We start from the raw sequence: 26,570 nt of genomic DNA, 5'->3' as shown, positions 1-26,570 counted from the left end.
CACGTGGTGCAGGAGATGAAGAGGGAAGACAAGGCAGGAGGAAGTGCAGAGATACTGAAAGGGGGCACAAGAGAGGGAGGGGAATAGAAAGGGGGAAGCCGCTCAGGAGGAGGGAGGGGGATTAGAGGGAGCCCTGAGGAGGAGGCAGGAAGATGGGGTTAGAGTTGGTAGGAAGGGTAGATGTCAGGGCGAAGCTCATCATCCGGGAGGGGTAGATGGTGGAAGTTGTGTTGGGAAAGGAGATGGAGGGTGTGGAGATGGAGAGAGGGTGGGATACAACGGTAAAGGCGTGGCAACTGGCAACTGGGTGGGGTGGAGAGGAAGGGTGACACCAGGGGCTGAGGGGGATCAAGGTGGCGGACAATATATAGTATGCGGATGTGTTCAAGGAAAAGGAGAAGGTGGGGGAAGGGGATGAGGTCATAGAGGATGCGCGTGGGGGACGGAAGGCGGATGCGGAAGGCGAGGCGGAGCGCATGGCGTTCGAGGATTTGGAGGGCTTTATAGAACCGGGGAGGGGCGGAAATCCAAGCTACGCTGGCATAACAGAGGATGGGGCGGATCAAGGATTTGTAGGTGTGAAGGATGGTGAATGGATGCAGACCCCACATCCGGCAGGACAGGAGTTTCAGGAGGCGGAGGCGGTTGTGAGCTTTGTGTTGGATGGTAAGTAGATGGGGAGTCCAGGTGAGGTGGCGTCCAGTGTGAGGCCAAGGTATTTGAGGGTAGGAGTGAGGTGGATAGGACGACCATAAATGGTGAGGTAGAAATCATGGAGGCGGAAGGAGCGGGTGGTGCGGCCTATGATGATCGCCTGTATACACGACCTTGTAAATCCGACTTTTAAATCATGCCAGTGGAATCTCTGCTTAAATCGTACCCAGATAATTAGTCTGTAGCGATACTCGACCATGTCAAAAGTTCGATTGAGTTATCGATATTGTCAGCCAATTTATTGATTATGTTTAACTTTAGAATGTGAGTTTTGTGCATTTGAAGGAATAGCGAAGAGTTTTCAGTGAAAAAATGAAATAATAAAAACTAGTTAGGGTGATTGTGTTGTATCTGTTGCCTTTATAGATACATATAATGTGACATACTCATGTGTGGTCGCAGAAGTTGAAATTTATATAGTACACCTTCACAACAAAAACAAGCAAGAGGTAAACGTCTTTAGTTTTAGTACATTAGTTCTCCATCAGAGTATATGCGATATTCGTATAAAACGTTTCATCGGGTGATAAGAGTCATTTCTGTATATATTCTGTTATTTATTGTTACCCTATCATTGGCGAATTTCGAACTTGACTGTTCTACGCATTTGGAGAAATGCAAATGATAGTTTACTACTAATATCTGATCATGTTTCTGCGGATCAGAGCATGATAAATATATAGATCTAGTCGTATTTTTTCTTTTTCACAGATATATTCAAGTCTTCTTGAAATTAAGCGCCCTGATTTTGTTTGTTAATTTATGCTTGAGAATCATTAATATATTTGTAACACAGTTATAATATCACAGTAGAATGACATGATTAGTTTTCTTGTTCCTCCTCTTCAGTTCTACGTGACTTGAAGCTACTGTGCCAGTCTCACAAGTTGCCTCTAAATGCTTCTATCTTGTGCTACTTCTTCCTGATTATTTACTCCCAGCATGATGCATAGAGTTTTAATTTCATTTATCCATGAACTCCTGGGTCTCCACATTGGTCTATTATCAAATCTCTTCTTCACGAATATTCTTGAAACCACTACATCCTCTTTCATTCTTATCAGATGTCCTCACCACTAAATTCTTCTGGAATGTATTGTGCTCATTACTGTTGCTTTTCATGATAGCATATGGGTTTGTGTGTTGTGCCTGCTCTTCCATCTTTACAATTCGGTTAAACTCCATGTTTCTACTCCATAGGTTAGGATTTGTTAAATAGCATCTTTTTAGTGCCAGTAATTTAAACTGTAGAAATGTCTACTAGCATTTTGCAGTCTCATTTTCACTTCTGTTTGTTCCTCTATCAATGCACCTAGAAATTTGAACTGTTAAATGTGGTTGAATTTATGTTTCCCAGTTGTGAGATGCAGCTGGTTGTCTTGTTCATTTCATCTTTTAACTATTGTGTATTTTGTTTTTGATTGTTTACTCTTAGGTTTTTGGATGCTTCTTGCATGAGCTCCACAAATAACTGTGAATATCTATTTCTCTTTTTCTAGTGAGCATTATTTCATATGCATATGCTAAAACCTTAAATTTTTTTCTTTGTTGGAAGCCACCAGGTACTACCTTGAGTTTCATCACAACTCTCTCCCCCAAGGCACAGTAAAGTGAAGAGAAATAGACCGTCTACTTGCCTTAGTCCAGTTTTATTTTTAAAATGGCCATATTTTATTCCATTTACCAAAAGACTACTTTTGTTGTCATCCATGCAAATTTTACAAAGATTTAGAAGTTGACTTGAAATCCCAAGTGCGCTAGGGCTTGGGATTGCCTGTGAAAGGAGTTATTGGCACTAGACAAATAATGTCTTTTTTAGAGTGAAATTTTCACTCTGCAGCAGTGTGTGTGCTCATATGAAACTTCCTAGCATATTAAAACTGTGTGCTGGACTGAGACTTGAACGGAAAACTTGCCTTTCACAGGCAAGTGCTCTACTAGGTGAGCTACCCAAGCAGGATTTGCACAACGAGGTACTGGTGAAAGTGAGACTGCGAGGACAGGCTGCGAGTCGTGCTTGGGTGGCCTGCTGATAGAGCAAGTGCGTGTGAAAGGCAAAGGTCCCAAGTTCAAGTGTAGATCCCGCACAATTTTAATCTGCCAGGAAGTTTCATCATATTTTGTGTTTACATTTCCACACTTCATTATGTATCATTCTGATTATAAATATATTGCCATTAGTTGATCTATTTCTGTGAAATCCATTTTGATAATCCTTGTCTACTTTTTGATGTATTGTGACTATTAATGGTTCTTTCCATTCTGCTTGTATGTCTTAGTTTATGAGTGCAGTACTTTTCCTGCACATTTGAGTATCTGTCAGATGGAATTCCATCGCTCTCAGTTGTCTTGCCATATTTTAGGTTGTTATACTTCCCAGTACATCTTCATATGTTGGTTCTGGAATTTGGTCATTGTTACCCTGGTGCTGCTGGAATTTATAATTTGTGCTTCTGGATCAAAACTGTCCGGCATATTGTCACAATATTCGTAGCTTGTTAATAAAATTTTGCATGGTTCAATAATCTTAGTGTCATTCTTATCCTTCATCGCTCTAGATTTGTAATAAAAACCTCTTTCGGATTGTTGACTGTGGCACACATTTACCTGATGTGATTATTTTGATGATATTTGTGAGTAGATTCAGTTTGACATTTTAAGCATTGTTTCTGTTTTGTGCAGTTTATTTTTTTAACCTGTTTTTGTGCCTACAAGTAGATAAGTTTTACACTCCTGGAAATTGAAATAAGAACACCGTGAATTCATTGTCCCAGGAAGGGGAAACTTTATTGACACATTCTTGGGGTCAGATACATCACATGATCACACTGACAGAACCACAGGCACATAGACACAGGCAGCAGAGCATGCACAATGTCGGCACTAGTACAGTGTATATCCACCTTTCGCAGCAATGCAGGCTGCTATTCTCCCATGGAGACGATCGTAGAGATGCTGGATTTAGTCCTGTGGAACGGCTTGCCATGCCATTTCCACCTGGCGCCTCAGTTGGACCAGCGTTCGTGCTGGACGTGCAGACCGCGTGAGACGACGCTTCATCCAGTCCCAAACATGCTCAATGGGGGACAGATCCGGAGATCTTGCTGGCCAGGGTAGTTGACTTACACCTTCTAGAGCACGTTGGGTGGCACGGGATACATGCGGATGTGCATTGTCCTGTTGGAACAGCAAGGTCCCTTGCCGGTCTAGGAATGGTAGAACGATGGGTTCGATGACGGTTTGGATGTACCGTGCACTATTCAGTGTCCCCTCGACGATCACCAGTGGTGTACGGCCAGTGTAGGAGATCGCTCCCCACACCATGATGCCGGGTGTTGGCCCTGTGTGCCTCGGTCGTATGCAGTCCTGATTGTGGCGCTCACCTGCACGGCGCCAAACACGCATACGACCATCATTGGCACCAAGGCAGAAGTGACTCTCATCGCTGAAGACGACACGTCTCCATTCGTCCCTCCATTCACGCCTGTCGCGACACCACTGGAGGCGGGCTGCACGATGTTGGGGCGTGAGCGGAAGACGGCCTAACGGTGTGCGGGACCGTAGCCCAGCTTCATGGAGACGATTGCGAATGGTCCTCGCCGATACCCCAGGAGCAACAGTGTCCCTAATTTGCTGGGAAGTGGCGGTGCGGTCCCCTACGGCACTGCGTAGGATCCTACGGTCTTGGCGTGCATCCGTGCGTCGCTGCGGTCCGGTCCCAGGTCGACGGGCACGTGCACCTTCCACCGACCACTGGTGACAACATCGATGTACTGTGGAGACCTCACGCCCCACGTGTTGAGCAATTCGGCGGTACGTCCACCCGGCCTCCCGCATGCCCACTATACGCCCTCGCTCAAAGTCCGTCAACTGCACATACGGTTCACGTCCACGCTGTCGTGGCATGCTACCAGTGTTAAAGACTGCGATGGAGCTCCGTATGCCACGGCAAACTGGCTGACACTGACGGCGGCGGTGCACAAATGCTGCGCAGCTAGCGTCATTCGACGGCCAACACCGCGGTTCCTGGTGTGTCCGCTGTGCCGTGCGTGTGATCGTTGCTTGTACAGCTCTCTCGCAGTGTCCGGAGCAAGTATGGTGGGTCTGACACACCGGTGTCAATGTGTTCTTTTTTCCATTTCCAGGAGTGTATTTTAAGATTCTTATTTGCTTGTAGCCATTTCCTTCATAATTTCACAATGTTACCTTCAGTTTCCTCATATTCTTAATGACACCAGCTCTTCTTTCCTTTCTTTACTCTCTACAGGTTACTCCTTGCAGCTGTGAGGATGACTGCTTTTATTCTGTTTATGCACTCATTGCTGATCATTAAATGTTTTCCACCCTGCTACTTAAAACAACAAATCGGTTTGAAACTTCAACTTTGTATTTAGTCACATTTCTAGGCCCAATTTTCTTTTTAGGTGGTGCTTTCAGCCTGATTCTCATTGTACCTATTCCTAGATTGTGTTTTGATCCAATTTCTGCTCCTTGGAATGGTCATATGACATTAATTGCCTTTCTGTGTCTGTTGTCTGTGAGTAAGTTAGAAAATGACATCTTTTCCAACTTTTCCTTTAGAATCTCCTATCATCTTTGTTATTAATTGGTGCAGGACAGTTTATTAGTGTGTTGCTTCAAAGGGTATTATTGTGAATAGAAAATCATTTTAGGTGCAGAAGACTGCTCCAAACTCATGGGGACCTCTTTATTTACTAATGTTAAAAGTTGTATATTTAACAGTAACTTGTATATAGGCCTACCTGCCCAACACTTTTGTTTACTGTATTTCTGCTATTGTGACATTGTGAATGTCTAGTAGTTTACTGGATCTTCTGAAGGTAACATTGCAGGTCTTCCATCGGGCACTTGCCCAGGGGGTGGTTAGGGGAATGCCCATCCATCAGAGATTAAGGGTACCAAGGAGGTAGAATACTCGGGGTGGACCAAAACCAGCACCGCTGACTTACAGTGGGTAGAGGAATTTACAAAGGCTGAGAGATGAAGACCATACAGAAAAAGACCCAGTCCTCCAGGTTGGGGGTTGCATTTAGCACTAGTAACCTGTCTATGTAAAAGTTCCTAGATTAAAAATATCTCACATATGTGTTATTTTAGACATGGGTCCCAAAACATGATGACCTTTAGATGGAAAACAGATACAAGATTGAGAACAAGAAATGTATTCTTTGAAAGATTTAGACATTATGGAAAAGAAAATTAATTTTCGACAAATCATTGGAAAGACTGTGTGGGAAGCTAGGCAGTGATCTGTAGCTTTCAGTGCAGTATTGAGCTTTCTCTGCAATATTTATTTCAATTAGTTACACATGTAAAGTTCTTAAAAACACATGTAATGCACAATATGCCAATTAATTTTGATATGAGATTTCAGTTTCTGTGTTACTAATAAAGCATTAATTATGTTAATGAATACTGTAGCATTTAATAACTCATTGTCACCACATACTTTGTTAATCATGTAATTCTATCTGAACTTCTCACATTGAAGCTCAAGTTGCTAGTGTAGTATAAGTTCATCTGGCTGTGTCTAACTACTGGAACTGTCTTGCAAGTTGCAAATAAATGTTCACAACTGATAACATGGATTTTGGTAACAGTGCTAGATGCAACACATGTAAAAGTAGCTACAGGTCTGGCCTAAGGAAGTGTGTTGGAAACTTGTCCATCATTTATATTAATAGCCTTAAAGATTTTGCAGGTGATGCAGTCATACGCATTATTGAAGAACCGTCAGAAAAAATCTGCTCAGATATTATCTGCTCGTGATCAGATTTTGAAGTGGTGCAAAGATGGGCAACCATGTTTAAATGTTCAAAAATGCAAAATTTTGCACTTCAAAAAATGCACGACCTGGAAATTATAATTATTAATTGTATGTCAGTTCCACATCACTTTAGAAATACAATTGAAATGTGTACATAATTTCCAAATTTGCTGACATATTATGTATGTAATTTATTACACCTACTGTAGGTTCCATGAAGACTGTTTGGTTTTCAGGATATGAATTTTGAGGGCACTCCTCAGTAATGTGTGTGTTAGTCTGTCGTCGAGAACCACAGGTGCACTCTGCGGTGGTAGTCTTTCCCATATGTGCAGTAAGATCACCAAGTCTCCCAAGTCTTTCCCATATGTGCAGTAAGATCACCAATTCTACCATGATTGATAGGGATTCTGCTGAGTGTACTCCATGTCCTCTGGAAGAGGTCAGGTACCCGTGATTGGTTGTTAGCTTGGAGTAAGCTATGCTGGAGTGTTTTCCCAGGGGGCTAAAAGTTCTTTTGTGGGCTTGTGCATGGTGCACATGGGGCCCCTAGTTATTGCAGCCCATTCCTCCTTCCTGGGCTACATTTCCTTCACCATGTCCTCCCTCCCCATCGTGGTACCTTCCCCACTGCCAACCCCCCCCCCCTTTTTCCCTTATCAGTGTTTTTATTTATGTCAACCTGGCAATCCAACTGGTTCCTGGTATTCCTTGCGATTTTGTTCCTCTTGCCTGTTCTCTGTCATCATTTTTGGGGCTTTTGGTGCCTTCCCATTTCTTGAGGTTTGACCTCCACTTCTAAATTTTCTGTCTTTTGTGTGAGCCATTTGGGGAGGAACTCCCTCCCTGGTATATATGGCATGGATTCCTCTCCTCTCCTTACTTTCTTGGTATAGCACCCCTGCCCCTTGCTAGGTCACCACCACATGCAGCCAGGCCATATGGTGGGGCTGTTTTGTCCCATCTGAATTAGCCCCCTGACAACACAGGGATCACACTAGTGATACTTGATCTGTTACCTCCCCATGTATGCCAAGGAGTGGTTGCTTGTCTTCCTGGAGCATCAGAACTCCTGGAAACTGCCACTGTGCCAGACAGTCCTTGCTGTGGCTTGGTGGTACCCGTGGGGAGAGCCCCTGATAAGAGTGGGTGGTATCAGGGTGGATCCTTGGCATGTGAAGCATATCAAGCTGTAAAAATCTGGCCGTTCTCAAATGGCCATCTCATTGAGAGGTAGTGGATGAATGAATGCTGCTTCGTATGACCCTGCAGCCTTCCCTTCCCTAGCCAGACTCACTCTGTTGTGATGAAACATTATTCCCACTACCTGATCAGTACTAGAGTGGAGAGCAGCTATGAAGGCGCGAAAGGGTAGGATGCGCAGAAGCATGCGGAATTGTACTACGTGACTCACAGCCAATCATGCGCCAGTGACATTCTTGTCTTCATTCTGTGCAGGTCGTGCTGTGTTATTTAAGTCGTAGTTCCGTGCTGAGTGCTGACTGCATTTATAATGTTCATTATGAGTGATGGTAAGCAATCTCGCCAAGTGCTACATCAACAGGCAAGAGGAATAGTGTTTCGTGTGGACCAATACTTTAAGAGACAATCTTCCGCTGAATCCACGCTGGCACAAGGCGCATGTCATGCCATTGCCAAGTGCTAGGAACAGGCAGCTGAAACGTGTGGTTTTGGTTCCAGGACTGTTTAGAGAATATCCAGCGAAGCTAAGATGTCAATGCGAGCCTGCGGCTCAGGTGATTTCAAATCGCCAGGGAGGCAACACAACCGCAAAAAGGAAGTGGGTGAGCCAGATGATTTTGCGAAAAACATTTTGCAGCACATAGTGTTCAGCATGTATGCTGAAGGCGAGTATTCAACAGCAGAGAAACTAGTTTTGCATATGAAAGAAGCTGAAAATTTTAACGGAAGCAAATGGACCATGCTGAGGATACTGAAAGACATGCGGTTCAAGTATTAGAGAACGAACGATGGTAGGAAATTATTAATGGAATGTAGTGATGTTGTAGCTGCAAGGACTGTGTTTTTTAGAATAATGCAGGAGACCAGAGAAGCTGGCACATCTCGAATTTATTACTTAGATGAAACTTTTGTTAATCAGAACCACACAAGGGCTATGTGCTGGAAAATGAGTGATGGATATGGTGGATTAAAAGTTCCTATTGGTAAGGGTAACAGAATTACAGTGCTTCATATCGGATCAGCAGATGCTGGCTGTATTCCCCAGGGTAAACTGATTTTTAAGGCATCAGTGACTAAGAATTCTGAAGATTACCACTCTGAAATGATGTACGGTGTCTTCTAAAGGTGGTTTACACAACAATTATTGCCACATATTCCTGCGTTTTCAGTTATAGTCATGGACAGTGCGAGCATCCACTCAGTGCAAGTGAACAAAGCTCCAAAAAATGAACTCCAAAAAGGCAGACATTATTGCATGGCTGTCATCTAATGGTATACCTCATAACTCATCACATACCAGAGCAGAATTGCTGGTTCTTGTCAATCAGCAGAAGCCTGTATACAGAGTTTATGAGATAGATGAAATTGCAAAGCATTGTGGACACCGTATCGTTAGATTATCCCCATACCATTGCCATTACAACCCAGTGTAGCTGGTATGGGCTCAGGTGAAAGCATATATTGTGGGAAAGAACAATACAGTCAAAATTGCAGATGTTGAGAGACTTACACATGAGGCAATAGACAGCATCTCAACATCTGCATGGTCAGCTTGCGTAAGACACACGGAAAAACTGCAAGATGAAGGTTACAACGGGGAAATTGGCAAGGATAATTAGAAGAGCAGAGAATGTGTTGTAAGGATAACTCCCATCTGCATATTTCAGAAAAGCTGGTGGTGGAGGGGTGGATCTAGATGGCTCCGGTAGTGAAGCAACCATTGAAATTAAGTGTGTTATGTTCAGTTGCATGGCGTGCCACAGGGTGGTCTGCTTTGCTCTTGGCTACAGTTTGGCAGTAGCCATTTGTCTTGATGGACAGCTGGTTGGTAGTCATACCAATATAAAAAGCTATGCAATGATTGCAGCAGACTTGCTTTCACAGGTGGCCCGGACCATGATGGGGTTGGGTAAACCTGTCCCCAAACCCTCCACCCAACAGTTTCCACCCACTCTGTCCTATTATCTCCTCCTTATTCTCATCTCACACCCTGATTTGCAGCCCTCTACCAATGCATCCGCTCATCTTTGCCCACTCCTCTTCGTTTTTGCTCCTTTTTTTCCTCACCTTCCTGGCCCACAACCTCCTGCTTGTATCCTACCTGGTAGTTGCGTTCTGGCTCAGGATGCTGCAGCTGCCAGTTTTGTGTGTGTGTATTAGAGAGAGATAGATGTGCTTCCTTGTTTGTATGAACGATGTTTCTGCCTCTTTTACTGATGAAGACTGTGGCTGAAAGTTTTTTGTAAGTGTCTTTTAATTGTGCCTGTTTGCAACTTGACATGTTTGCTGTACAGTAAGAAGCAGACTGTCTTTTCCATATTGTTGATATTCCTACCTGGAGTTTCCATTGTTCAACTTCTTATGGACTTTTTATTTGTGTCTTCTCAATGACAGTTCCCCTACCCACTTCAATGCCGTTCATAGCACCATTTTTGCTATCGATCACACAATCCCCTCCCTTGCTCTTGTGGCTTCCCTACATTGGTCACCCAATGATGATCTCAGTGACCACTTTCTGGTGATTCTATCGTTCCTCTGCTATTGCCAGGCAGACAGGCCCCCATATAGGGCATTCTGCAAAGCCAATTGGCATTTATACCTCTCTCAGATTGCATTGATGTGGTCATGAAAGACGTCTCTGCCATTATTCTTCAAGCTGCTGACACTGCTATCTCCCTATCCACAGGTCCCCCTCGTTGTCAGTTGGTACCATGGTGGATCAAGGAAGTAGCAGTCGCTATGCAGGACTGCCGACAGACACTGCAACGATTTAAACAGCACCCTGCACAGACCAACCTTATTGTTTTTAAGTGTCTCCATGCTAAGCCTCTCTACCTTATTAAGCAGAGTAAAAAGGAATGCTGTGTACGCTGTGTTTCCTCCCTGGGAATATATGCCTCTTCATCACAGGTTTGGTCCAAGCTGGGCCTCCAGCGACAACTGTCCAGGGTCTTATCCTACAGGGTGCTCTGTGTAGGCTCTTGCAGAACACCTCACGACACACTTTGCGACAGCATCAGCATCCTCTTGCTATCCTGCTACCTTTCTCTGACGGAAACGCCAACTTGAAGAAACCCTCCAGTGTTTCAACACCCACCAAACTGAGTGGGGATTCTTGAAGACTCATACTTCTAAACATGACATGGCCCCAGGTCCAAATTCCATCCACAACCAGATGATCCAGTGCTTGGACGTTACCCAGTGGCAACATCTACTCAGGGTCTTCAACAGCATAGTTATCCCTGTCCTTAATCCCAGGAAGAACCCAATATCTCTCGACAGCTACTGCTCATTTAACCTGAGCGACGTACTTTGTAAACTGCTCGAGAGAACAGTTAGCTTCTAATTATTTTGGATACTGGAATCTCAGGGCCTTTTGTCCCTGTATCAATGTGGCTTCTGGGAAGGACAGTCTACAACTGTCTATTTACTCACCTTGGAAACAGCAATCCGACAGCTTTTATAACAGCCAACACTGTGTCGCAGTCTTCTTTGACCAACAGAAAGCATACCAAGCGGCTTGGTGCCATCACATTTTATCCAGGTATGAGTTTGCGCTTCAATCAGCACCACCTCCCCCCCCCCCCTCCCTTTCCTGGATCCAGGAGAACAGTATCCCACAGGGTTCTGTGTTAAGTGTCACTCATTGCCATCAATGGGCTTGTCAGTTCTGACATGGGCATATATGACCCTAGTTGTTTTTGTGCCTTAAAACAAAACAAAACAATCATTGGGCCTGTAACCTCTGTTGGGCTTCTGGTTACCCCAGCATTGTATGTCAACGATTTTCGTTACTGGTGAAGCTCCCACTCAGCATCTGCTGGGTGCCAGCTCTGAGGCACCATCCGACAGGCCTCTGCTTGGCCCCTCTCTCATGACTTGCAATTTTCTCCCTCCAAAACGCAGGTTATGCATTTTTGCCATTGATCAACAGTACACCCGAATCCAGAACTTTATGCAGGGAACCAGCACCCAAATTTTGTAGCACAGTCCCATTTCTTAGGCCTTAGTTTTGATAAAAAAACTGACATGGTTGCCCCATATTTGCCACCTGAAGATTACCTGCATGCAGAAGCTTAAGACTCTCTGCCTTCTGCCCCACACATCTTGTGGTGTAGACCGTGCTACTCTTCTCCATCTTTACAGTGTTATGGTTTGTCCAGACTAGATTATGGTTGTTAGGTTTATGGCTCAGCAGCTCCTCCCATTCTGAAATTACTTAACCCTGTTCATCATCATGGGCTGTGTCTGGCTACCGGTGTCTTTCGCACTAATCCTGTCCATATTCTCCTTGCAGTAGCGAGGAATCGCCATCTACAAACATGATGGATCCAACTCCCCGTTTCTGACGCAATCACCATTCGGCGATTCCCTGATCATCCCATGTACCCCATCCTCTTTGCAAACAAGGGATGTCTCCCTCCTGATGTCTGCCCTCAGGTGGGATTGCATGTTGGAATAAGTCTCACTTCCCCCTGTTGGGATCTCCACTCGTGGGAAAGTCCCCATGTATTTCATCCTGCACCCCCCCCCCCCCCCCCCCTTTGAATGGTGCTTCGACCACGGATTAGGACCAACCTGTTCCGGGGTCCAGGGATATATGATATTGTGGTGTTTCGTATGTTCCACTCTTGAAGAGTTCCAGGGTGCTACCATCTTCTACACTGATGGTTCTAAAACTAAAGATAAGGCGGGATATGCTTTTACGTCTCCTACTGGCATGCAACAACATTTACTACCAGGATCGTGTAGTATGTTCACAGCAGAGCGGCTAGCCATTAATAGGGCCCTTCATTTTGTCGCACAGGCTTGCCTTCACAGTGTTTTAATAAGTAGTGACTCAATGAGCAGCTTGCAGGCTATAGACCGATGCTACTCTCATCACCCTTTGGTCTCTGTTATCCATGACCTTCTCTCAGCCCTTGGCTATACCACCTGCTCTTTTTGAGTCTGATCCAGTTAGCTTTCCAACCTGTTTTTGTGATGATTTTGAAAGAATTTATAAGTACCTGGAAGGACGTAAATTCCTCTATACATGTAGGGGTCAGTTTTTATCTACTTTTTCGTGGATTTGGTGAACTATTGCTGTTTTCTAGTCTTTTGGTATAGGTTATGTTTCCCAGATTTTTTGAAGGAGTTCATCTGCTTCAAACTAGCATGTGCCATTTTCCACATTTCAGCATTAAGGTACTGAATTTTTTGTAGGGGCTTCTCGTTCTTTAATCGTACTTCCGGATTTCATCCATGCTAGTGGGTTCTGAGTTTGTGTCAGTGCACCCTGGATTTTGTTATAGAAATGTTGCTCTCGGTTCCTCATAGTTTAATAACAACTTGAAAAGCTTGCTAGTATTTCACGGTTTCTTTCGTTATTTAGAAATAATTTCCCCTCTTCATTTTTGAAGCACTGAGATGTTTGGTAAGTTTGGAGGCTTTGTTTAAAAGTTTTACAGAAGTTCAAGTAGTGTTCCTTTGGAAGACTTTCTCAATTAGTGATATCTGGTTTCTTTCAAGCTTCCTTTCGAGTTCCCTCATTGTTTTTTTTTTTATGTTTGACTCCTTTGTTGTTTTAAGTTGAAACACTCGTCACTTCTTTTGGTGGAGTACCATTTCTGCCAGGTTTGTTTTGTAAGCAGTAATGCTTTTTCACGCTGTTCATTCCACCATCTCTGCTTTTTGTATCTTTGAGTGGTGCTATCTCAAGGGCTGTTTTGACTTACATTGTTTAAATCTCCCCCCAGTCTTCTGAGTCTATGTTTAGCTGTTCCTGAAATTCTTGTTTCGTTTTCAAAGCTTCAGTATCAATTTTATGAGTTCTGTGCACTTGTCTTGGAATCCTTGTTTGTGGAATACATTTCATTTGTATTGTGGTTAGATAGTGATTTGCTTTTATATTTGCACACTTTCTAGCTTATATTTTCATGATTTCTTTTTATTAAAAGACATATTGTGTGTTCAAACTTGGCTTTTTTTTTGAGCCGAGATGGAATACTTCTATACGTCTTTTAATAAACATATGGCTGTGTTACCCCACAAGAAGAAAATGTTCATTTTGATTGTTAAAAGATATAGTTACGTAATCAAGCTTAGTGAGTCAAAGTGGGTCCTTTATTGTTTGTATTCTTTTTCTGTGAGCTATTGCATTTAGCCTCAAATTTCCATAGGTGGATTGAGTGTACGTTTCCGGAAGTTAACAATTCTTTTTCTGCACTGTTACGTGTCTTGATGCTTTAAAGAATTCTTCCAGTTGTAGCGTGGTGCATAAGTTTTCATATACGGCCCGTGCATTGTAGTATTCAGAAACACAGTAAGCATTGTCTATTTACAGTGTAGTTGTTGAAAATGACATTGTTTAATAAGGACATAATATTATGACATGTTTCGTTGTTATTAATTTATATAGCCCTTTTAGATAGCTTACTTGTGGCTGAGTGTCGTAGACAATAGTTTTGAATTTTTTTAGGCAATATAAACCTTTTTGTAGTGAATTGTTGGCACCAAAATTTTTTCCCTAAATGGGGTTTAGCTGAGTTATTCTAAAGGAGTGGCCCAGAATCAGACTTGGAACAAGTTTAGGTCTTGTAAGTTCTGTTTAATCACAAACTTATCATGTGTTGACAGTTAAAATATTTGTTATTGTAAAGGTTTGTTTACACCTGTGCAGCTTTTTGTAAGCACTAGGTGCATGTGGCCACTGCTTAAAGAGGCAACTATGCATGTACAATGGTGCAAATTCAAGCATGCTTCCAATTTGCGCACCCTGTCCACTGCCCTCAGACACAGGAGTCTCCCCTGAATATATTCACAGACTGAACTAAACAGTTTGTGTTAATGAGAGAAAATGAAATAACACTTGAATTTTGTAGGTAATTGAAATAGTTACTTCCACTATTGTACTCGAGAGCTGCATGTTTGCTTTTCAAAGCCACGCCATACAGTTTGAGAAATTTCACCTCACTTTAACATTCTGCACTTCATCCAACCACTCTTCTATAGAGTTTGGAAGCTGAAAATAAATAAACACTTCATAAAATAAGACATACTGTTCCCCACCCCCCTCGGCTACCCACCCACACACATACACAATTCTGAAATAACCACATATTTACATATCGTTGCCCTACCAGCTGTAAATGTTAAACATCAACTAAGTAGTTCATTTTCCAGAGAAAGAAATAATAAGTAATCATCAACTTAACTTACCTTTGTATAGCTTTCCAGGGATTTCTCCAGAGCCTAGTAAACTTCAAAATTATGTTAGATATTTATGTTGTAAATATCAGACTCTGCTAATTGTCCTCCGGTAACTATAAACTGATGTGTTAGAGCTAATCTTGAAGTCTCTGGTGTAACATCTCTATAGTTTGTATTCTCCTTTGCTAACAATGGCTCAACAAGATGACATATTACCTCGAAATTCTTCAGTGACATAAGAGTAAAGTTTTTAGACAATATACTGCTTGCCCTCTTTATCTCTTCCACCACACTCACACATACTTTACAATACATAAGCTTTCCATTAACATAGTGCTTATGCTTATTTCCTCACACAATTTTGTCATTGTGTCAAAACTGTACCAACTATAGCAGTAACAGCAGCTTGCAGCAAAGCTTGATCACTGGTTAGTATGTGTGGTTTCTCTCTGCACACATATTGAAGAAGAGTTGTGCGCCTTGACACATGCACACAAGTGGAGATGCAGCTTAAAATTAACATGTCCTTAGCAAATCCTAGCATGTAGCAGCACCCCTTATCTTATAAAGTATCAAGAAAAAATTGTGGGTCATACTTAGGCACACATGAATATGCACAAACAGGTTTAATGAGGTGAGGAAGTACACCCATTATTTTTTCCTTCCTACACAACCAACCACCACCTCCTCCTCCTCCTCCTCCTCCTCCTCCTCACTGCCACCACCACCGTTTCATCGAGTGCAAGTCAGAATGTCATCACAAGAAGCAAAGGTCTGAAATTTTGCACTTGCTATAACATCTTTAATGGAAAGTCAGGTCTCCATGTACATATGATGATATTGAATCACAACCAGAATTCCAAGACAGTTCAACAGTCAGTGTAATCACAGCACATGAGGCAGCAAGAATGGTGTTGTGTGTAAAATACTCATTTTCTTTACTGTCAAGGAATGACAGTGAATTTTGTACAAGAGAGTGGGTAAGAGATTGCTTATATTCTATTACATGTGGTTTGGTATGCTACTATTCTTTGGTTCTGTTTCAGGTTAAGTGATAAGAGATGACACGCCATGCAAGAAACTGCACTGCGGGAGCAGTCTACACGTATCATGAAAAGAAGAAAGATGCTCAGGCATCAGGTTATGGAACAAACACTCAGAGGGTGGGAAAGGATTCTATCAAAGATTTTGATTGCTGTTCCCTGACATTGCAGCCTTGCAGAGACCCTGTTATTACGTAAGCTGTCACTTAACATCACTTTCTTGTTATTGCTTTACATTAATTATTTTCTCTACCATTCATATACTGGCCTAATTCTCTTTGTACAAAAATAGTTGACGTACTACACAGTTGTAAATATTGTGTGCAGCTGTGAGATATTCTAAAGTAAAAGGAATGAATAGGGAGAAGCTTGACCATTGGTTTGAGCTGCTGTTACTTAGTCCAGATTTTGCCCCCTATGAATTAATTAGGTTGTTTTTTTGCTGAAAAAGTATTTGGACAAGTAGCTACATTGTGAAACATATTTTTGGAGTTTTCAACATCATAGACTAATACTTTATGGTAAAGGAACAGGTTTAAAAAAGAATATTCATGAAGCAGAAGGATGAATGCTTAAACATTAGATACATGTTTTCCCAGTTTCGAATCTGCTGCAAACATTCCTGATTAGATATTTTTTGTGTTATGGGTCCTTAAAAAGAACTGTGACTAATGCATCTCCTTTTTACTATATTATGAAAAGGATAGATTGCTACTCGCTGTACAGATGACACGTTGAGTTGCAGACAGGTTCGATGAAGAAAATGTTACATATAAGCTTTAAGCCACAACCTTTGTCAAAAAAAGAAAAGCACACACACATGCATACAAGCAAGCAAACCTCACAGACACATGGTCACTAGCTCCGGTCCCTCCAGCCAGACTGCAACAAAAATGCATTGAACAGGAACAACAATCTGGAGTGAGATGGGGAAGGATAGCAGGGTACGGGTGGAGGAAGGGGAATTAGCTCTGCCTGGAAGAGCATGCGGGGAGTATAGGTGGCATGACAGGGCTGCTTGGCACAGTGTCAGGAGGCTGTGCGGTGGGGAGGGGGGTGGGGGGTGGAACAGGGAGCATAAGGGTGGGGAGCAGAGAAGGTGAAAAGACCAGTGGGTGCTCTGGTAGAGAGCAGTGCACAATGAGGGTGAAGGGGAGACAAACTGTGAGGAGGTGACAGAACAGATGGTGGAGAAATGGGTGTAGGGAGAGGATGATACTGTAGATTGAGGCTGGGATAATCTCAGGAGTGGAGAATATGTTGTAAGGATAACTCCCATCTGCGCAGTTCAGAAAAGCTGGTGGTGGAGGGGTTGATCCAGATGGCCCAGGTTGTGAAGCAGACACTGAAATTCAGTGTGTTATGTACAACTGCCTGTTCTGTCTCAGGGTACGTAATATTCTTAATTACAATGACTGCTTCACAACCCATGCCATCTGGATCATCCCTCCGCCACCAACTTTTCTGAGCAGCACAGAAGGGAGTTATCCTTACAACACCTTCCTCACTCCCAAAATCATCATGCCTCAACCTATAGTAACCTACTGTCCCACACACTCCATTTCATCTGTCCTGTCACCTCCTCACTTATCATCTCCCCTCACCTTCATTGTGCACTGCTCTCTGCTGGTGCACCCACCAGTATTTCACCCTTATCTGTTTCTCTCCTTTCCGCTCTATTCTGCCGCCTTTAACTCCACTCTCATCCTCCATCACAGCTTCTTGATGTTACCAGGTTGTTGCTTCTGTTCAACATGTCCCTGTTGCAGTCTGGAGTAAATGACCATGTGTTTCTCTTTTCAGAAGAGCACTTTGGCCAAAAGCTTATATGTAACAGTCTTTTCATCATGCCTGTCTGCAACTCGGCGTGTCATTTTTACAGTAAGTAGCAATGTATCCTTTTCATAATATTGTTAATATTCCAAACTGGACTTTCACTGTTTGCACATCCTTTCTACACATTAAAATTGCAGACAGAGACAGAAAAACTACATAGAGACAGGTTGTATTACATGAGCTCAAAGACTTTTCAAATTTTGTGAAACAAATATAGTAATAAATTTTGAATCCTGCGTACATCCTTGTTATACTGATGCATATGTTAATCATATTAATTGTCTGAAATCGTATATGAGTAAGGCAAGATCATCCACAACAAAGTAGCAAAATTTGAAAATATTAGTGGAACATTGAACAGATATTAATAATGAAACATGGACAGAAAAGCAAATTAATTTCCATTGCATAAATGAATTTTGAGTCATTTAGAAATACTAAAATAAGAAATGGGCAACCTATATGAGTTTTTTGAGGGCTGTAGAAGGCTATAACAGAGCAACAGATAGAGAAATGACAGTATTAGGGAGACTCTAAAAGTATGTAACATAACCAAATTGAAAACAACAGGGTAAAATGGAGGAAACATATCAACAAAATGAGCTGTGACATTCTCTCACAAGGTAAGGAAATATCCAGTGGGATGAAGCAACCTGTGGAGGGTAATGAAGGCGTAATCACTGTAATAGACAAAGGGCTATCATATGAAGTGCCAGGGCATATACATCTCGGGACAACCAGGAAATCCAGGAAAAAGGCAGGAATTTTTTTCATCCAGGAAAACCCCAAGAAATTTCTGTAGAATTCATAGAATTTTTCATTGTTTTACTTTTCAGTTACATTTTTGTAATTTTGGCTGGTAAGAACTGATACCCTAACAAAAAATTTTACTTCAGCCCATTATTACAGAATAAAATTGCGGCAGTAAAACAAAAGTGGAGAATAGCACCAAAATAAAACTGAAGTTGCAAAGAAAATGTGCAATTAGCAAACAGCCACTCATAATGCACACACAAGTGTCCGCTGACAACAAAATGTGTCAAAGGCTTTAGGACGAAGACTGTGCAATATAACAAAGTGTTTTCGATGTGCATGACATCATATGTAACAGGTCATGGGAGAATATTGTAAATGGTCATTTGAGAAGTGTTACTGTCCAAGTAAATTTCCTTTTACTCAAGATGAATTATGTGTTGTGTGAGAATGTGCACCACCTTCTTCTGCAATTATTTAAAATTTTACTGGCACATTTTTGTTTGCTATATCTTAAAAGATAATACATGCTAAAAAGTTCCAAGCATCAAAATAAGTTTTTCATATTTATTTCAATTCTTTCATAGATAACAGTTTTAGCAAAAAGCATAATTATCCTTAAAAGAGGTGCAAGTTGCGTTCTTGAGGAGTTTCACATATAATTGTCTTTTCTGTCGAAAAGTTGAGGTGCTCGATAGAACATGTATTCAGCCAGGTAACCCACGAAACATTCGGTGCACATCAGTGAAATTTATAATCATACTTACCACAAATGTCTGACTACTGCAATTTAAGTATGCTTTTAGAATCTTGCTAACCATGTGCTCAGAAAAAAAGCTAAAATTTTTGGTGACCAATATTATATGTGAAAGCTTTGCTTTTCTTGTATTTGTATTGTATGTAATAGTGAAGGTGCTGTTGGCTGACTGCATGATGTGTCCGGTTCTCTGAATACCTGCTATCATTGGCTGGCGAGATTGTGTGACATGAACTATGATTGGCTTACAAAAGCATGTTGCACAGCACAACATCAATTTCAGTGCTTTGGAAGCTACTGTGCTGTATTTGATGGAATTCATGTTTATGTTTTTGTAATATGAAAACATGTAGTGTAAATGTTTCTGTGCATCAATGATCTTTCCAAAATGCATTGTTTGTTGCTGGTTTCTGTTCCTAAAGTGCCGGGAAGTTCTACGCTGGTATATGAAACCTTCATCATTCAAATGATTGCTAAGTTCTACAACTCTGAGGGAAAGTATAGTGTCATTTAAAATGGAAAATATATGCTTTCAGCCTGGCAAAAGTGTATTTTTAACACTCTAAGCACCAAACCCGTAAAATTTACGGACCTAGGATCGCGCGAAAATCACCAGACCCGTAAAATTTACATTTAATTAAATGCAAAACACTGCAACGTTATTTCTACGGCTTTGGCCAGCAATATACGTTTTACAGATATTCAGTAACAAAAAGCGTCTGTAGATGGCATAGCAGTGTTGTTTACGGTGCCGTAACTCATATTAAAACTTAACTTTGCGTTCTGTCTTCCTTACGTCGTCCTGTTGTTTCATGTTTGTAATCATGTCTTGGCAGGGTTTATCAGACACAGAAATCACGGATTAGATTAATGATAGCAGGACTCTGGAAAATGTAGAGAGTGATTCTGGCAATTCTGAATACAATGGTGTGTTTGAAGATACGTATTCCCGAATTTTCAATGGGATATCACTGCTCGTAATTGTGCAGTATACACATTTCTTCTGAACATGTCTTCTGTAAGAGATATATGTAGTTACATATAATGTGATATTCCTTTTAAAGAGCGAGATCGACGACAGCTTGTCTTCAGATGCAGACGAGAATGTTGTTGAAGGTGTTACTTCAAATCCAGCGGCTGCGCCACATCCAAAAGATGTTGACTGGACTGAATTTGACACCTACTGACCTCTGCCTGTCAACACTACACCCAGGCAGATTCTAGTGAATATTGATGACTCAAGCTCTGTACTGAATTGCAGTAAAGTGTTCTTTACTGATGTAAAAGAACTCGAGGTACAGACAAATTTGTATGCATCACAGACAATCCAGAAGAAAAGAAGAGGAAATAGCATGAAGCCTAATTCAGTTTTGAGTTCCTGGAAGCCAGTAACTACAAGTGAGATGAGGCGTTTCTTGGGTATGCTTTCCCACATGTGTATTTCAAGAAAGCCAAAAATTGTGGACCACTGGAGCACTAATCCTGTTCTTTGTTGTAACTTCTGCCCCCAAGTTACGAGTTGTTTGCGTATTACTCAGATACTGTTGTGCTTACATCTTGTTGACAATTCTAAACAGAAAAAACCAGGTGAAGATGGATTTCACCCACTTTATAAAGTTTTACCTTATTATAAGAATTTGAAGGAGCGATGTATCTGGGCACATCATCCCTCAGAAAAACTGACAATTGATGAAGGCATATGCCCATTTCGAGGTTGTGTGATTTCCATGTTTACATGCAAAATAAGCCTCGTAAGTATGGATTGAAAATTTATGCTGTTGCTGAAGCCAGTAGTGGCTATGTTGTAAACTTTGAAGTTTATGCTGGTAAGCATATTGTTGACAATTCTTCGTCCACTGTTGTATTGCTATAGTTGTTTGACAGCGGCTTGCTGAATAAAGGTCATACTGTGTATTTAGACCGATTTTATTCCAGTCCAGAACTTTTTCAACAACTGGCTGACAAAGGTACTGGAGCTGTTGGTACTGTGAACAAATGTAGGAAAGGATTACATAAAGATTTAGTATCTAATAAGCTGAGAAAGGGCGAAATGTCTTTCCGGTGTAAAGATAATGTATTAGCAATGAAGTGGAAGGATAAGAGGGAGGTGTATACATTGTCTACAAGGCATCAGGCCAAATTTGGTATGCATACTAAGAAAAATGGGTCTGTAGTAATGAAACCACTTCAGGTACTGGATTACAAACTGAATAAAATTGGGGTGTATATCGGATACCAGCACCTGCAGTAAATCCATTCCAGCACAGAACTGTGCTGCTGATCGGAGTATCAAATGCTTTTTGGCTATACAATGCAGTGCACAGCAAGAAACTCACAATAACGGACTTCATAACAGTGCTTGCAGCTCAGCTTGTTGAAAGATGATACAGTTGAAGTCATACTAAGGAATGAAGGAACTGCAGGTTGGCTAACAAAGAGACATTTTTTGCAGCACATACCTCCAACTACAAAGAAATATGCTGCTCGTGTGCGTCATGTTTGCAGTGCCAGGAGCAAGAAAGAGAATGGCAAAGCTTCTCGCAAAGAGACACGGTACAAATGCGAACAGTGTGGTGTTTCACTCTTTCTGGAACCTTGCTTCAAAATTTTCCACACTAAAAAACAATATGATGCTGTGTGAAATTTGTATGCAATTATTGTAGATTGACAGAAAGATGTTATGTAGTGCCATAATATTAGTTAAAAATAAATAACTGTATGACTTTTCTAAATTCTTAAAAACACCTATGTGATTTCTATAACTGTACCTTAAAGCTGTGCATTCCAAAGTATTTTCTTTTGCACAGAATTAAAGTAGAAAAGTGCAGCTTCAAAATGGTACCAAATTTGCCACAATCCAAAAAGTAGATTTGATGCAGTGATTTTTTAAATATTGGCAAAATTGCCTGGTTTCTAGGGACGGGTACATACAGAGAGTGTTAACCGGGAGAAATCTGGAAATTTAAATTTTTTTTTTTTCCTTGTCCACATGTACGCCCAGAATGCAGAAGAAAAAGAAAAGGTTCATCTATGTATTTACCAACAGAGTCAGATTAAACAAAATCTAGATGTACATCAAATGCAACTTAAGGGCAGCGTTCATAATTTTTAAAACATGATTTTTTTTTTTCTGGGCTTCATATTTGATACCCATCTAACTGGCTGCCGCATCTGAAAAAAATAAATATTCTAAACTACCACAATGAGTTACTGAGCAATGTGGCACAGTAGTACGACGCTGCATTTGTTTTCATGAGGACGGTTATTCAAACCTTCACCCAGCATTCCAAATCAAGGCTTTGTATGATTTCTGTAAATCACTTAAGATGGATACTGTGAAGATTCTGCTGAAGGGGGCATCCAGATCAAAACGATCATACTGGAAGCGACTTAGTAGATGTAAATGTTCTGTTGCAGTGTTGGGGCCATTAGCTGCTGGGCTCAATTAGCAGACCGAGAATAAATATTGAGCTACTCATGTTATAATGTTTTCATACCAGCGTATATGACACTGTATTTTAAGCAGGCAAAATGATATTTATTTTACACTGATGGCTCCAAGCAGTGTGATTTAATTGAATTCTCTGTTATTGCTTCAGATTACACCTAAAGAATTCAGTTAAAATCTGAATTCATTGTCTTCAGTGTTGGGTAGTTCACAAACCTCACTGTTCTGAAGCAAGAGAGGTGTAGTGAATTTCCTTGTTTATTCTAGGTAGCTTAGTGCCCTGAAGGCCATCTAGGGAAAGTACTTGGCAGAGAAGATTATCCAAGACACAAGTATCTCTCCCTAAAAGCAGATCAAAGAGATAAAGAGATATCATAATCAGGAATCCATGGCAATGTGCTTGCGAATGTATCAAACAAAAGGGCTTGTAAAGAAAATGCAGTGTACTATGAGAGAGCTTATACACACGTATGTACTATGAGAGAGCTTATACACACGTAGCTTATACACACCTAGTACCTCCTCAGGAAACTCAATTAGTGATCAGTTTTCTAATATAGTCAGTCAATATTAGGCAGTGCCATCAGTACTTCTACTGTAACTTCTGTACATGTTTCAGAAAGCACTGTTTGGTGTGATGGTGGAGCATTCCACATTACAGAAAGCAGAGCTGTTGTAACAGCCAGCATTGTACAGATGACTCGAACCCCTAAAAAGGGGGTGAAAGGGCAGGGGGGGGGGGGGGTCGCAAGCAAGCTATCAATCTCAAGCTGAGCAGCACATCAGTGAGGTAGATGGCTGATAAGGCTAAGCAGCCCATATTAGGCAACTTGGGGGTCATCTCCTCACCCTGGTTCTATTGTGCTTGTATAGACAGGCAGAGCTCAAAGTGCAGTCTTTTAGCACCATAAATTTACATGGCACTTCAATGAGAAAAGTTGTTTCTAACAAAAATATTTCAAGCTGACAAAAAGTTAACTAACAGCAATAGAATGTATCCAGGGTCAGGAGTTAGTATTTAGATTTAATGGGAGAAGACACAAGGAAAAAAGCTATAACCTTAATCTATGGAGAGCATTTGGGGAATAGAACTGGACACTCAGACACCTGGATGAGAGATATCCATGTGTCTTCTTCTTACTTTTATGTATGTCTGTCATCAGCAGTAAACATGGTTTGTACTTGCAGCAATTCTATTTTATTTATTAGTTTTCTGATTTAATTTTGTATTGAAAACAATTAAGTTTCTTTTTCATTTTCAGGTCAGATGGGTATTTGTTTGATAAGGAAGCAATTTTGGAATACATAATAACAAAGAAAAATGAATACAGCAGGAAACTGAAAGAATATGAAAAGCAGAAGAAAAAAGAAGAGGTAAAATTCTGGAACACAATAGTATGCTATTGTCTTCTTTTTGCATACTTCAGTGCACTCTCCCTCCCCCCTTGCCCCCCCCCCCTCTTTTTAACGCCCCTCCACCCCCCCCTCCCCATGCAATTGCACGTGTTTGTGTTTCTTTGATGCCACTCACTCCCCATCCCCTCCTGTCTCCCCTCTCTTCGTCCCTACTGTAAAAGCATTATAACTCCCTCTTATGTCTGCTTTTACATATATTCAGTTTCTTCATTTAGTTGCATAGTTGGCAGTTTACTTTGATAAGAATTTTAACTTGTCAGGGTGTACCGTATTTACTCGAATCTAAGCCGCACCTGAAAAATGAGACTCGAAATCAAGGAAAAAAAATTTTCCCGAATATAAGCCGCATCTGAAATATGAGACTCGAAATTCAAGGGGAGAGTAAAGTTTTAGGCCGCACCTCCAAATCGAAACAAAGTTGGTCCATTGTAATATGAGAGACAATTTAGGTCGAATGAATGACGATACAGCTACAGTAGTTTGGTTCGCGTAGTAAGCTAAGCAGTTAGGCTTTACCAGGTAGCCATAGCTATGCGTCAGGCGCTCCGTCCATAATTATACGGGTACCCTTCCTTTTTCACGTGCTTCGTCTGGTTTGGATCGATTGCTTATTTTTCTTTGATCTTATAAGTGCCGTTCTCTTTGTTATAGGTGTTTATGTCACTCTAAGCTGAAAATGCATTACTGTACTGTGTCATGCACTGTTTGTCGCATTCTGATAATCAGTGTTTACGGCCTGTCGCCGCTCGCGGCGTGGCTTGCTTTTGTGCGCACTACCGCCGCTTACAATTAAAAAAAGAAAAAGAGAGAAATCGTCTCATTAGCAAAACAGTGGCAAGAGACTGCTATTTGTTGTTACTAACACTGCTGCTTTCTTTGACGATCAACAAGAACCAAATAATAGACTGTGTATGATAGAAGATGTTCTGAACGAGAGTTTAGCGAAAATTTTTCTGTTTGAAAATCTTTGCAGACGTCTCTTTAGTACATAACATTCTGCACAGAAATTAGTCATCTTAGATTTAAAAATCTAGTCAATTGACGTGCTTCATTTCTGACTATCACTATTAGGCATAAGAATAATACGAATATAAACATGAAATGATATGTATATTCCTCGGCGTTTGCTGTTGTCTCACTCTAGTTTCGTAGTTTATTAAGCGGACAGGATTTAAATGCGATAGCAGCAAACACGAAAGAATACATGGCAAAATGTTTATATACGTATTATTCTTATGGTGAAGAGAATACTGCATGTGATTCACAATTCATAAAAGTTCCTATTAGTAACCATCTCTTCTCATAGGTAGAAAAAATTCAGAACGTAGAGTTGGCCATATTGACAAACATCCCAAACAGTCTTGCCAGTCGGATTTTCGTAGTACAGTACATTGAAATGTTGCTACATTCGAAGACTAACAATACGGAATTTGTATTTACTTCGTTGGATAATGTATGAAAATGCAGTGGTCGAAACTCGGGGCGGAGAAAAAATTTCGTCTTCCATCGTTTTTTTTTTATTTATTTACTTACGCAGAGGTTTTGGCGCCAGTATTTATCTTTGTGCCTGAAAAGCATGCATGTGAATCGCTACATATATTCGACGGCAGAAGTTAGTTGTGGCGGCACCTACCAACATTTTTCAGAACTTCCGCTTACTTTGCACTCGATTCTAAGCCGCAGGCGGTTTTTTGGATTACAAAAACCGGAAAAAAAGTGCGGCTTAGATTCGAGTAAATACGGTACGTTGTTAACACTTAGGTGCCGACGCCCGTAAAAATACGGGCGTGCGCGGCCTGCTCGAAAGTCCGGCGCCCGTAATTTTACGGGCGCGAGTTCTCGTTCTTCCCCTTCCTTCCTTTGTGTGTTCTTACGGCTCCCACTTGTCTGGGAGGCACTGCATGGACTGTAGTTCGAGTATTGGTCACTAGACGGTGCGGGCATGCTGTGGAAGGGTGTGTTTCCCTTTTCATTTGTCGTGTTTTGTGAGCGGCGATTTTTTCCCGCGCAGTCTCAGTAGCGTCGACATGGCGAAGCGTGGCTTGACGGAAGAAGAAATTGCTCGCGAATTACATCGTGATTTAGAAGAAAGTGACGTTGATTTGTCGGAGGAAGATATTGTAGATGACTCTGATGATGATGTGGACTACGTTCAAGAAGAAGTTACTGGCAGTTCAGGTAAAGAATTCTGACAACAAAACATGTATAATTTTTGTTCAGATTTTCACTGAAAAACTCTCAGTACGTAATTATGATTTTATTTGCAAATACTACTCTTCTGATAGATTCAGAAGAGGAGAGCAGGTGTCCAAGCACTTCAGCAGCAAGTAATCCCGTCGATATTGTGCCTGAAGAACGAGCGAGACTGACGGCGAGGGGGAAGCCGAGACCTGCGCGCCGCACCGATTCTGAGGAAGGTTG

General features: G+C 41.4%; 1 protein-coding gene across 1 annotated transcript in view; it reads left to right on the top strand.

The window, feature by feature from the left end:
- Positions 1 to 929: 929 nt before the first annotated feature.
- LOC126187602 (nitric oxide synthase-interacting protein homolog) overlaps positions 930 to 26,570 on the top strand; it is a 72,561-nt gene continuing 46,920 nt past the window's right edge. The window contains exons 1-3 of the mRNA XM_049928791.1: positions 930 to 1,163; positions 15,943 to 16,133; positions 23,996 to 24,107. Coding sequence (XP_049784748.1) covers positions 15,958 to 16,133; positions 23,996 to 24,107 — 288 coding nt within the window. The 5' untranslated portion in view covers positions 930 to 1,163; positions 15,943 to 15,957. The remainder of the gene's footprint in view (positions 1,164 to 15,942; positions 16,134 to 23,995; positions 24,108 to 26,570) is intronic.

The sequence above is a fragment of the Schistocerca cancellata genome, chromosome 5 (assembly GCF_023864275.1).
Source record: "Schistocerca cancellata isolate TAMUIC-IGC-003103 chromosome 5, iqSchCanc2.1, whole genome shotgun sequence".
Taxonomy (NCBI): Eukaryota; Metazoa; Arthropoda; class Insecta; order Orthoptera; family Acrididae; genus Schistocerca; species Schistocerca cancellata.
The sequence above is the reverse complement of the archived record's forward strand: the minus strand, read 5'-3'. Positions and strand labels throughout refer to the sequence as shown.